This window comes from Acipenser ruthenus, chromosome 41 (assembly GCF_902713425.1).
Source record: "Acipenser ruthenus chromosome 41, fAciRut3.2 maternal haplotype, whole genome shotgun sequence".
NCBI classification, from domain to species: domain Eukaryota; kingdom Metazoa; phylum Chordata; class Actinopteri; order Acipenseriformes; family Acipenseridae; genus Acipenser; species Acipenser ruthenus.
In genome coordinates this window covers 3,908,420-3,921,581 of record NC_081229.1, presented here as the reverse complement: position 1 = coordinate 3,921,581, position 13,162 = coordinate 3,908,420, and the positions used below count along the sequence as shown (strand labels likewise).

Genomic DNA, 13,162 nt, shown 5'->3' with positions numbered 1-13,162 from the left:
GGAACCATTTGAATCTGCTTAAAAAAAGGGGGGGGGGGGAAAGAATATTGTATGAGTCAATGCAAAATACCAGCCCGCAAATACAAGATCAAACTTGTAGGCAATGATACAGTCACAGCCAGGGTTGTTTGAAATTGAATTTTGGCGAGACAGGAAGTTTAATCATGCATGAAAATGTCCTGCCTTTCATACATCTAATTATTATTATTATTATTATTATTATTATTATTATTATTATTATTAGGAGGAGGAGGAGGAGTAGTTGTTGTTTTTATTATTACCTCACTGCTGAAGTCAGAACAGCCTTGCCTTAATAGGGGGTAGTCTTACTACTCAATTACACAATTAAATAGGGTCTGGTAAACTGGCAATCAAGTTTGGTACTGTAAAGCAGATAGAGGCGTTAATACTGAATGCAAGGGAGGCAGTAATATTAAATATGGCTTTAAATTGTTGGCAATAGGTGCTAATGGTGACTGTAAAAATGTTCTTAATTGTGAGGTGGTCTTTTTACAGAGGTAGCCTGTATTATTATTTATTTATGTATCCATTGATGTACCCAAACAATAAAATAAGTAAATACATATGTTTTTTTTTTTTTTTAAATTGATGTCTCAATCCTAAAATTCGAGGTGATGCAAAACTTTTTGGCCATTTCTAATTTTGTGTCCCTCGAAAACACAGGGAGTCAGGCTGCTTCCATGTACCGTGAGTCTGAGCTTTGGAATTTACTTCAAAAGGTCATGTGTAGGAATTCAAGTCTGAACTAAGAGCTTACGTGTTCATCCCACCGTGTTCAAAGTATAATGCCAGGATTGCAGCTGGCTACTGCATAGGTTTTTTTTTCACTTTGAACTTGTCCGTTACACTCATCATAAGTGTGGTACTTCCTTTACCCCTAAAGCTGGGGCAGTGCGCTTCAGTGGCATGGATTAATTTTGACAAAGAGGGTGTGAAACAGTTAAATCATACAAACCTTTCAAAGACTGTTACTGGCAAGGGTCCCAAAAACATACACAGCTGTAGCCAAAAGTTTAGCATCAACTAGAATTTTAGGATTGAGACATCATAAAAAAATAAACTATATGAACATAATTTTTTATTTAACATCATGTAATCGAAGAAACTACAAAATGATATCGCAAAAGTCTACCAGAAGCTATAATAGTAGTTCATGCTAGATTTTGAAATGTCAATTTTTTTTTCACTTTTTCGTTAAGTATATGGAAAGCTACAAAGCGGTATGTAATTCAATATGTTAATGTAAGATTATTCAGCAGGTTTCAGTTTTATGAAGCAAAATGAGTTAATTATATAGGGTGATGCAAAACTTTTGGCCATAGCTATACATTAACATAGACCACGTTTTAACATAAATAAAAGAGGTCTACAAAATATGAGGTTTAAAATGTTTCTGGTGGTTGTATTAAGGTCCTCCATTGTTTTGTTTATTTAGCAGATGTTGAGGTGGGATTTGAACCAGGGACCTTCTAGTTACAAGCCCTTTACTTTAACCACTGGACCACACAGCCATGGGCCATGTGTTCAAAATGTATACTGTTTAATTAACTCCTATTCTTTTAAATATACAAATTTGCAAAGAACATGACAACTTGATGTGATGGAGATACCTTTAAAATCATTATTTAGATGTTTACTAGTTTTATAAAGGCAACAGCTGTTTTTCTCCTGTCAAACAATAGAAATATGTATAATACTCTATATTTTATATCAATTCATGTATATTAAAATAGATAGACCTATTCATATATCTGACTGTAAAAAAAAAAATCAACCTATGTCATTATTCATAATCCTTTACATTTATTTTACTGGAAAAATTGAATTAAAAAATGTATTTGAGATTGTATTGTAATCGCAAATGTGGTTATCTTGGTTAGTTTTAACATGAGTGGTATTTCCTGATCTTTGGAATATATGGATACATAGAAAACAGTGTGTTGGAAGGAGGCTTGTTCTTTTAATGTGGAGTGTAGCAGAAGAGCCCATTGGGAAAATGCAGTTTCTAATTTGGGAATGACTGATTTTACAAAAGGGGAGGCTCCATCAATTTAGATAAATATGGAAGAATCCCATATTCATGTTTGTATATTGGCAAGCTCTTTTCCCCCCTCATAACCCTTTTATTTTCATACACCAACAGCTGCGCACACATACTGGTCTGTTGCGGTTTCTTGTAACCTTTGCCTTTCAAAAAAGCAGCAAGCACTGAAAAATGAAGAAATCTTTTTTTTTCTCCAATTGCATATTCTGTTTTGGGGATTTCCATATTTATTCAATGCTTTCCTAGGCTTTGTGCAAACACGTCAAAAACAATTACCTAGTTGTGAAACTTTCTCTTTCTTGGCAAAAAATAAAAAGTTTAAGAAAACCCGATCGGCTTGACGCCAGTATAGGGATTTGCTCGTCAGAGAAGACTGGCCCCATTTGGTAAAGACTGGGTTGAGTCGGAAAGGTTTTTATTTATTTATTTAACCCTAGGCCGATCTGTCTGGGCTTGTCGTGGCAACAGCTGTCTGGCTTTTATCTGAACCACATTAGAAATTCTATAATCTGCTTGACGTAATAAACACGCATTTAAATGATTTGCATTTAAACATTTATTATTTATGTAACTGAATTTAAACGCATAGCAATTACATACTTTATTTGTTGTCACGCCAAGTAAAATCATAACCTTCTTTTTACTTTAGCAAATACAAGTTTACAACGCTGTAGATCATCAACAGACCTTCCCCCCAGATTCTGTCAATTTTCTAGAAATGCTAAATGTTAATTATCCCTACTTAATCTGTCTTTGTATCACTGGATAAATAGTTGCCCCCTCTTCAAAAAAAGGCAACAATACTTACATATTTTGTACATATATTCGTAATTTAAGCTGTAATATAAATATTACCCTCTGTCTTGTCCAGATGCACTGGCTACCTGTAAAGTTCAGGATTACTTTCAAAATTCTCCTGCTTGCCTACAAGGCCCTTCATCACACAGGTCCAGAGTATCTCTCCAACCTGCTGACCCGCTACGTCCCTGCATGCAAGCTGAGGTCCTCTGACTCTGGCTTGCTTGTTATACCCAAGCAAAAGTGCACCACACTCAGAGAACGCTCTTTTAGCTTCATGGCCCCGGCTCTCTGGAACTCTCTCCCAGCTTCAGTGCGTGTAGCTCCCACAGTCGCTCTCTTCAAATCAACTCTCAAGACCCACTTGTTCTCTCTTGTTTTTAATGCTCTCTAAGCCTGATATATGTTATTAGCTGCTGTTTAAAGTGCTATTTCAGGTTTTTCACTCCTTATTCGTGTAATTCTGCTTGACACACGCATCCACAATGTTTAGAATTCACATCCTAGCCTTGTATGTAATGTATTATACATTGGTTTTTTTTACAGCTGTATTTAATGTACCATGCCCTGTATTTCACTGTATTTAATGTATTATGCATTGTTCCTCACTATGTTGTAAAGTGCTTTGTGATGATGGTCCACTATGAAAGGCGCTATATAAAATAAATATTGATTGATTGATTGATTATGTAAATATAATTTTATTTTTTATTGAAAGTTTTAAAAAGCAAAATGTGTCACCGTAAAAGTTATACACGTATTAACAAATCACAATAACTAGGTGGGATTGTTCATTTCCCCAGAAATGTCTTACCGCAATTCTCTGTGACTCAAGTTTAAAGGAAGTTAACTGCCTGTCTGTACGTGAGAGAATGGTTAGCACATACTTTTATCCATAACTATAAAACACTCAGTGGAAAAACAAAAACACACTAAAATAAACTAAAAACATGTGTTGATAAAAGTTTGGAAAAGAAATCTGCAAATAATGTCAAAACGCTTGTCATTGATTGTATTTTTCTTTTAATTTACCAGACACGCAATGCTGCCAAACCTGTTTGTTTCACTCTCATTAATGCCACACCTGCCGATTATCAAAAGCCACTGCTGATAATATCACAACCCTGGTTCATCACTCTAATTTATTTCTACTCCACCTACTTTCACTTTAAGAAATAAAACCATTCTTTGAACATAGTGAAAGGTTCAAAGAACAGATGTGTATGGTGTCAATATACTGTAGCTAGGGGTCAACTCGGAGAAGGGACGGCTGGCACACTGAGGAATGCTGCTGAACCTCGTCTTCTTTACTATTAGCATCACAAGGGTATCCATGTATTATAAAAAAAATAATAGATGGTTCTCTTCAGTGAGTTACTGGAAAACAATTCCATCTCGGGTTTCGGTGACAGTTTATAAATTACTCGACCTTCGGAATGGAATCATTTTCCTGTAACTCACTGAAGCCCATCTATTATTCTATATATTACAAATCCCAGACATGGCTTTCTATTTAGCTGAGCAGCAGAAGACTTAGGAGATGCTGTTGTTGAATGCTTTCATACATATACTGTGTGTATATATATACAGAGAGAGAGAGAGAGAGAGTGAGAGAGAGAGAGAGAGAGAGACTCCCCTCTCTCTCCCCGTATCTCTGTAGAGGCATTTCGTAGTATCAGTACTTTTAAAGCTCAGATTGTGCTCAGTGGGTGATCACCCTAAGCCTCTTTTTGATTCACTCGGACACCACATAGCTGATACTAACGGCAGGCAGCGCTCGCTGGTCTGTGAGAGCGCGACAGGCTGGGCGCAAACGCTACCATGCACATAGTAAGCAAGCGTCTTAATGCAAAAAAGTCAGGCTCATCTGCATTCGTGGTCTTTTTACCTCATCACACTGGCAAGGGTTATAATCTGTAACGGCAGTGCGCACACAATACTAACCCTCTTTAAACTCTCTGATCGATAAGCAGGCAATCTGTGGGGACAGTCGTGTGGATAAGGAATGGATCCTGAATGGCATTCTTTGCTTTTCATATTGACCTGTCTGCGTGCATATCATCAGGGTTGGGGTCAGGGTTAGGGTTAGGATTATTTTTTTATCAGCTATACACAACATGCCATCATCTGTGGAAGCTGCCATCTGGCGCAGTCACATGATCAATGCATCACATGTTCAAATAGTCTATCCCAATTGGCCAGGCCTACCCAAGGAAACACTGTGAAAACTTTTTTTTGTTTTGCATGTAATGTTAGAAATATGAGGTTCATCCCACCCTGTCATTCCCCTCTCTTACTCCTGGCTTGAATGCACATCCTGACCCGTGCTAGGGAGTACACAGTAAGCTGTACCAGCACTTCGGGATCAGTGCTGTCCTTTGCTTACCTCTGGAGCCACGTGTTCTTCATCGTCTGAAACGAACACGCAGGACCTCTAATCACAGACACAATAACATCAACTCAAACACTGTGTGTGTGCGTCTGCGTGTGTGTGCGTCTGTGGGTGTGGGTGTGTGTGGGGCGTGTGGATATTAGAGTACATCTCACACCCTGTCGTGCCTTATTGCTTACAAATACATGTACAATTACAAAATGACAGAAAAACATATATAATGTGTCATGTAAGAGTAGAAACTTAATTTATGGTATATTTTGCCAAACATCTATTTGAAATAAAATAGGTGAGAGAGACCTTACGTTATATAAAAGAATAAAAAAAGGAATATAGTAAAAATATAAGAAAAGAAAGGAACCATAGAAGACTTTTGAGTGAAAGAGTTGTGTATTACAATGTGAGATAGAAGAATAAATGAGAAAGATCTGATCTGGGCACAATGCCATGTCTTTTGCAATCTATTGACCCCTGCTTCACCCGGAGCGGATGTGATGATGCTGTGGTTAAGCTGCAGGGATGTTTAACAACTAGACACAATAATCACCTATCATAACACTGTCAATGCGTGACTTGCCCTGCACACCACACGGCCGTGCTTTTACCAGGGGAGCCAGTCAGGGAACCTTGGAAACAATGTGCTTTTTTTTTTTTAAGCACCCTGAATATATTGGGTTAACCATTAGGGGTTAACAGACAAACTGTTTCAGAACAATAATACGCAGGAAAAGTCTGTTTTCTGATCTCTTTATTTACTGTTAAGCAAGCACCATGACAAGGAAAAGATTGGGCCACTTTAACCTTGAAAACATGAGTTGAACTTTAGAACTACGGATGTGGAAAGTTTGGCAATGTTCTGAATAATTGTCAGTGTCACTGCAGTGCGGGTCATAAATATAGAAAAGAAAAGCTTTTCTGTCACTTTTGATTTGGAAAGCCAGGCCACTGTGTCGTAACATCTGGTAAACACAAGGATCTGGAGAAGAAGAAAAAAAATTAAACCAGAAATAATGAAACAGAATGTTAAGGACGTTACGTAAACATGCTGTGGTTAAAAGGGTCACAAGACGGGACAATAAAATGTCAGAAAAAAATATGAACAACAACAAAACAATCAGAGCCTTGTGGGATAGCCGATATGATAAGAGAAAGAATCACTGGTTGATGCATTTTAAGAGTGAGAACACAGTGATATCGCAAAAGTCTACCAGAAGCCATAATAGTAGTACAATATTTCATGTTAGATTCCGAAATGTCACATTGTTCAATTTTGTCAGTTTTTTCGTTAAGTATATGGAAGATTACAAAGTGTTATGTAATTTAATATGTTAACGTAACATTATTCAGCAGATTTCATTCGACTTTACGAAGCAAATGTGTTAATTCTATAGGGTGATGCAAAGCATTTGGCAAGAGCTGTACAGTATTGTTGTTTAAATAGCCCAAACTTGGAAAGCCCTCCTTTAAAAAACTGCATCCCTTACCTTCTTTAGCTGTGAGGTTCAATCAAGCAGTACTCTGAAATAAAGAAAATACATATTTTTAAAATTAGCCAATGCCTTTGTTGTAACTTTGAGTGTGGTTCGGGGGGCAGGAGCGAGGACTCCTCCCCCCATTCCGTCCTGCCAATAATATCTGCCAAACCCCTTTTCAACCCCAAGTCATGCCTTTTTCTCTGTCTTGAGCTTTTTGTTTTCCACCATCCTCCCCTCCTCCATTATTCCTCTCCACCTCTGCAACGGTCTCCCTCTGGGAGTAAGTGAAGCTCACCTCCCAACCTTTAAGAGCCCAGCTGCACTGGCTTCATCCTCTGCCAGAAAGGTCCTCCGCGACCCCGGCTAAATCTGCCTACCTCCCATTGGGGGATGTATCGGATGCTTGACCGCCTTGGAGGCAGATCGGTTCGGTCTCACCTCCGCGAGCCAAGGGGAATCCCTGTACTCATCCCTAAGTCACAAAACACTTCTATTATCAATTCCCGAGGTTCTTCCTCCACGTAGCCCTTGCTCCTGTCCAGTGAATACATATTGAAATGCTGCAATCACAATCCTGAAGCAGTCGGCATTGAATTTGAATTCGTCCTTCGGATGAGACCTAAAACCGAGGTCCTGTTGTGAATGGCTCTGCAGCGGCAGTTGCTGATGCATAGTTCACCCCCTAGTCTTTGTAAATTGCTATGGATAACAGTGTCTGCTAAATAATAATAATAATAATAATAATAATAATAATAATAATAATAATAATAATAATAATAATAATAATAATAATCCTTCACATGACCTCTTCAAGTAGGCTTAGGGGATCTGGCAGTGCAATTGAAATATCTGCATGGGGCAATCAACACATTTTGATGAAACACAGCTACCCTATTGTCTTTTATAATACGGTACGATACAATACAAATGTATTTTTATATAGCGCTCTCTATGCCATGGTATCCGGCTGCAGTTGATTTAGGAAGAATTTTTTTGGAAGAACTAAAAGTTCTGTATTTTCTGATTCCAATGAATGAATAGGAATATACAGATTTAGTAGAAAGGAAATGCATGACCTACGAAATGATGGCAATGCATATAATGCGATGATTTGGTTTGCTCAATGTATGTCCTAACCAGGATCATTTTTAGTTAATATAATTTTGTTATGTACTTTACTTTGTAATCTGTAAAATCTGATTTGTTTGTAAAGAAAGAAAAACAGTTTTCAATTCCCAAGCAAACAGGACATGGCTCAAATCCAGGTGCTTGGAAAGGGAACATTTTTCTGTTTGCCAGTTTGATCGCCAAGCAGTCATTGACCTGTACTGACAGTTTGACCCACACTGATCAATGATTTGAGTGGGTTGCTGTACCTCATAGCTGAACTTCAAACTGCTCCCAGTCAAATTCAACAAGTTGAATCAGGATCTCTCCATCTCAGGAAGCAAGCGAGCGTTTATAAATACAATAATCACTGACAAAGCATGAGAACCCTGACAGCAAAGTGTATCACTGCCTTTAAGATGGTTCTGAGTGTATTCCCCAATAAACTGGAACCGTGCAGTATATTTTTTGTATGTCAGCTCTGTATTAGTTAAAAGGACATTTCCAATGACTTCAAGAGCCATACAACAAAATATATTACTAACAGGAAAAAAGACTATTATGCATCTCTGGCCAAACGTTTTTGATCAACCCACATGCACCACTCCAGCCATCCGTGACAGGACGTCATAACAGAACAAGCAGGATGGTGACAGTCACCCCTCACAGCTGTAAATTCACAATTCTGCTGATCAGTTTGAGATACAGACATTTGACTCTCTCAACAGTCTGTGCTAGTATGTCTAGACAGACAGAGACACAGACAAACAGATACCTCCACATACACCAAAATTCTGATATTCTTAATAACCTGTGCTGTGCAATTTATTTTTATTTGAAAAGGAAGTCTCTATATTAATTTACAAAAGTACAAACTCCATTCTGAAAGCCCAATAACTTGAGCTAAAGACGTTTCTTAGCAAGATTCATCACAACTGGACAAGCATTAACCTGCGTTTAAATACGTGCAGTGGGTGTGACAAACAGACATTGGGACAGATGGCTGCTATTTATCACCAGATTATGATAAGCTCAAAGATTTGTGCAAAAAGAGGTTCTTTGCAAGTTTCACCAACTGGACAAGCAGTTCTCTACATGAAAATGCCCATGTGCCCAACTGAAAATGCTACAGTAGGTATCTTTCCACTTGAAAACTTAAGACTGTTTCTCACCTTTCTCCTGCGGTAACACCATGAATTCCTTCATCCCCACGCAAGCTGCTTTCTTCTGGAAATGTTCGATATGCTCAGAGGACAAGGTGGCATTGCGTGCTTTAGAAACATGAATGTGATTAATTATCTTTCAAATGTCAATCTATTCATTCTGAGGCTTTATGTGCATTCTGCTTTAACAGAAAGAAAGCTCTTTACAGCTTCAGATCAAAGGGAGTTGGAGCGACAAAAGCTTACTCTCTCTTTAAAACATACTTGTCACTGCATGTATGTATCTCTGTGCCCTGTTGAGAAGTGAGTGAAGCACTTTACCGTAGAGCATCATCCTTTTAAACTGATGTTCTCCCTCATCCTGCGTCTCCATCATGATGATGCAGTCCTTGCAATCCGACTCAAAGATGTAAGTTTTCATTAGAGGACGACCTGGGACCAAGAATAACATATCAAATAATGTACACCCTGCTACACATAATAAAGTGATCCTGAGACATTTTCTAAATCACTCACAAGCACGTGGTTTACATGTCACCGGAAACCCTAAGCAGGGGGGTCAAACTCCAGTCCTTGACGGCCGCAGGGTCTTCTGGTTTTCATTCCAACTTCAGCTCTCAATTAACATAATTGATCTAATTATTTATTCAATTGAACAGATTTAATATTTGTTCCAGGTCTTTTACAGTTGAGGATTTAAGAAAGAAAAGTGTTAAATTTGTCCTATTAATCAACTAATTAGACTAATTATGTAATTGAGAGCTCAGGTGGAACAAAACGAAAGCCAGAAGACACATGGCCCTCCAGGAAGTTTGACACCCCTGATCTAGGTGGACTTATATGTGGAGTAGTGGTTAGGGCTCTGGCCTCTTGACTGGAGAGTTGTGAGTTCAATCCCAGGTGGTGGACACTGCTGCTGTACCCTTGGGCAAGGTACTTTACCTACATTGCTCTAGTAAAAACCCAACTGTATAAATGGGTAATTGTATGTAAAAAAAAATAATGTGGTATCTGTATAATGTGTTATCTTGTAACAATTGTAAGTCACCCTGGATAAGGGGGTCTATTAAGAAATAAATAATAATATATACATTTTTGTGTATTTTATTTGTTATTATACACAGTAACAGAATTTAAAAGACAGACACTGTAGAACTAATAAAGGCTTAATAAATTTATAACCAGTGTTAAGAATAATTTATAGAATTTAGAATTTAAATTATCATCAGAAATGTATTATTCAGCTATGGCCAAAAGTTTAGCATCACCGAGAATTTTGGGATTGAGACATCATTAAAAAAAAAATATATATATATATATATATATATATATATATATATATATATATATATATATATATATATATATATATATATATATATATATATCAGTGCGTAATTTAGATATTTTATATAACATCATGTGATCACAGAAATCCATAATAGTAGCACAGAATTTAATGTATTTTTTAAAACATTTTTGTCAGTTTTCCGTTAAGTATCTGGAAAACTACAAAGCGGTACGTAATTCAATATGTTAAACGGAACATTATTCAGCAGGTTTCCTTCGACTTTATGAAGCAAAATTTGTTAATTCTATAGGGTTATGCAAAACTTTTGGCCATAGCTGTAGTTTCCATTAGGGGTTCTGAGGATAAGGGCAACACCCAAGAACCAAGCTTCAATCGCCCGAACCCCGAGAATACAGTCGTATTACAGTTGGGCAGTACAGGATTGCATTTGTTGTAATACCGAAGATATCAAAACACAGCCTCTATCTTGTGCCTACCTTCCAGTTCCATGTCGTCTCTGTAACGGTGAATGTAGTACACCCAGTTTCTTTTAATACAATGATTCCCGCTGCAAATAAACTAGCATTAGACAACTCCAATTTACAATCTGTAAAGACTGAATTAGACTCAATCCCAGGTTTTTAATTTGAGTGCTTCTCATGGCAATTACTAAAATACTGTGTTAAGTACAGCAAGATTTGTCACTGAAATCCTTTATATACCCACCTGCATGAAAACCTCAGAGTGTGAGAATTTCAATGTCTGGTCAGTAATCGTTGACATAGAAACAATAGGCACTCATGCCTAACATTTTCACTCATCTTAAACAGCTTCTAAAAAGTCTCATTTTACCATTTCTCTTACTATTCTTCATCTTAGTAAGAGTATTGCTAGAAACACAAACGGGACCTGATGAGGTGGCAGATCGCTAGATGGCGCTGGCTCTTCTCTAAAACACTTTATAGGACGTTGTGTATGCTACACATGTATATGACAGGCTGCTAAAAATCAAGATTAGAACCTCACAACAGGTGAAAGTATGACGGAGACTCATGAAAATATAAAAAAATAAAACCTCAGTATACAACCCACCCAGAATGATTGAAACACGAGGGTTTAGGGTACGGTAAATAAAAGCGAAGACATTTAAATTTAAACGTTACTTACTCTAATCTGTGTTAATTGTTTGAAGCAATGTACACTCCGTCCCTATTTACTCTCATAGAACAATATTCAATGGGATACCAGTTTTGGCAGTCATCAAAATGAAAGGCAGCAAAACCTGTCTAATTCAGCCACTTTACATACCGGCATTCTGTATGATTAATTCAGCATGATTTTTGGGGTCCCGTCCAAATCGCTATTGAAATGAATGGTGTGATCCCATCTACAATCTGGCACCTGTCTATTGTGGAATCCGGCATGATTTTTAAGTCACTTCTGCTTAGAATCAGTGCAAACAAAATGTAAGCTGGCTCCTTATTATTGGTATGTTCTTGGAGTCAGCATTTTGGTAACGTCAAAGACCCATGAATTCAATTTCAGATTTATATCTAAATCGATTTTTTATATATAAATTAACAAAGCCTCTATGTCACATGTTTGCAATTGTCTTGTGTTTTACTGTTAATGTAAATGTGTTGTGTACATTCTTACACTTTGATTGCTCCCTGCAGTACGAGTCGTTCAGGAATGTTCGCCCCCTGCAGGTCAAAAAGGGTATTGTCCATAGGCTTGAACATTTGAACGTCGGAAACACTTTCTCCTGCTGCAGCGATGAAATACCAGGATCCGAAATACTGTGAAAGAATAGAGAAGAAATTAGATACTGAATTACATGTTGAATTGCTCCACAAAATTAAATTGGTTGAACCAAAAATTCCGGGTTTCCACTAGTTTTCCTTTGAATCAATGTTCAGTAATTTACTTCCACAAAAAACTAAAATAGTTTCATAGAAATGTGAGACCAACAAATTCATGGTAATCCATATTAGGTAAGATTTATTATTATTATTATTATTATTATTATTATTATTATTATTATTATTATTATTATTATTATATCTCTGTGTGATTCAGAGTAATTTAATTGTGTTTTGTATTGATGGGAATGGGAAGCTGAACCAAGACAAAACTCCCGGGACGGGACATTAAAACATTGACAAAAGTCTTAAAACCTATAACACATAATCCCTCCTTCTCTACGGCCTTAGCATTAAAAATAACCGGCATTGTATGACTTTTCCTTGTGAACTACCTGTCTAAATCTATGCATACAACTGAAAAACATAAAATAATTAACAATATTAATTAAATAAATAAATAAATAAATAAATAAAAAGTCTTACCTCGGCTGTGTTTAAACCGCCCGCTGACATTTTTGCAGGCTCTTCGCATCGCCAAATAGTCTGTGCAACCAAGCCGTAAAGATAGACCAAGTAAGACCAGAATCTGTGATACATGGTTGGGTTCTTCACCGAGTGTGCTGTGCCCGCATGCGAGGGGGTGAGTTACTCTTCTGGCCGAACAGGTGATCTTTATCCCCGGAGATCTGTTGTTTGTGTCTCTAGCGTCCGAATGTCCGCCCAGATAAAAATGGTGATTTCCCCATTTAAACTTCTACTAGTTCCTGTACAATTATTGACATAAAACGTGTTTACACAGAGTACCACAGCTTTGGAAAACCAAGGACATGTCGAGGGACAGGTCACTGGCAAATTGTTCTGCTTAGTGGAGGGTGAAGATAAAGGCAATGTTTAGTATTAAAAAAAAAAGTTTATTTATTTATTTATTTACGCTTCAGCCGTCAACACCGGACCAGTATCTCATATAGCTACGTCTTCGTTGGTCCCCACTGCTCTCTCATTTTAT

General features: G+C 37.4%; 1 protein-coding gene across 1 annotated transcript; it reads right to left on the bottom strand.

Annotated features, from left to right (window-relative positions):
* Positions 1-5,988: 5,988 nt before the first annotated feature.
* LOC117433639 (apolipoprotein M) lies at positions 5,989-12,932 on the bottom strand. Its single transcript, XM_034056017.3, has 7 exons — positions 12,640-12,932; positions 11,948-12,090; positions 10,789-10,859; positions 9,322-9,432; positions 9,010-9,108; positions 6,740-6,773; positions 5,989-6,231 (listed from the first exon to the last, which is right to left on the bottom strand). Exons 1-6 carry the CDS (start codon positions 12,751-12,753, stop codon positions 6,745-6,747), a joined length of 567 nt encoding a protein of 188 aa, XP_033911908.2. The 5' UTR covers positions 12,754-12,932; the 3' UTR covers positions 5,989-6,231; positions 6,740-6,744.
* Positions 12,933-13,162: the final 230 nt, after the last annotated feature.

What these genes read in the sequence shown, in the direction of transcription:
- LOC117433639 (XM_034056017.3), bottom strand. Translation starts at nt 12,753, where the DNA reads ATGTATCACAGATTCTGGTCTTACTTGGTCTATCTTTACGGCTTGGTT. An exon ending in GCGGTTTAAACACAGCCGAG is followed by an intron (nt 12,091 to 12,639) that starts GTAAGACTTTTT and finishes ATTCTTTCACAG; the next exon opens with TATTTCGGATCCTGGTATTT. An exon ending in CTGCAGGGAGCAATCAAAGT is followed by an intron (nt 10,860 to 11,947) that starts GTAAGAATGTAC and finishes GTTTATTTGCAG; the next exon opens with CGGGAATCATTGTATTAAAA.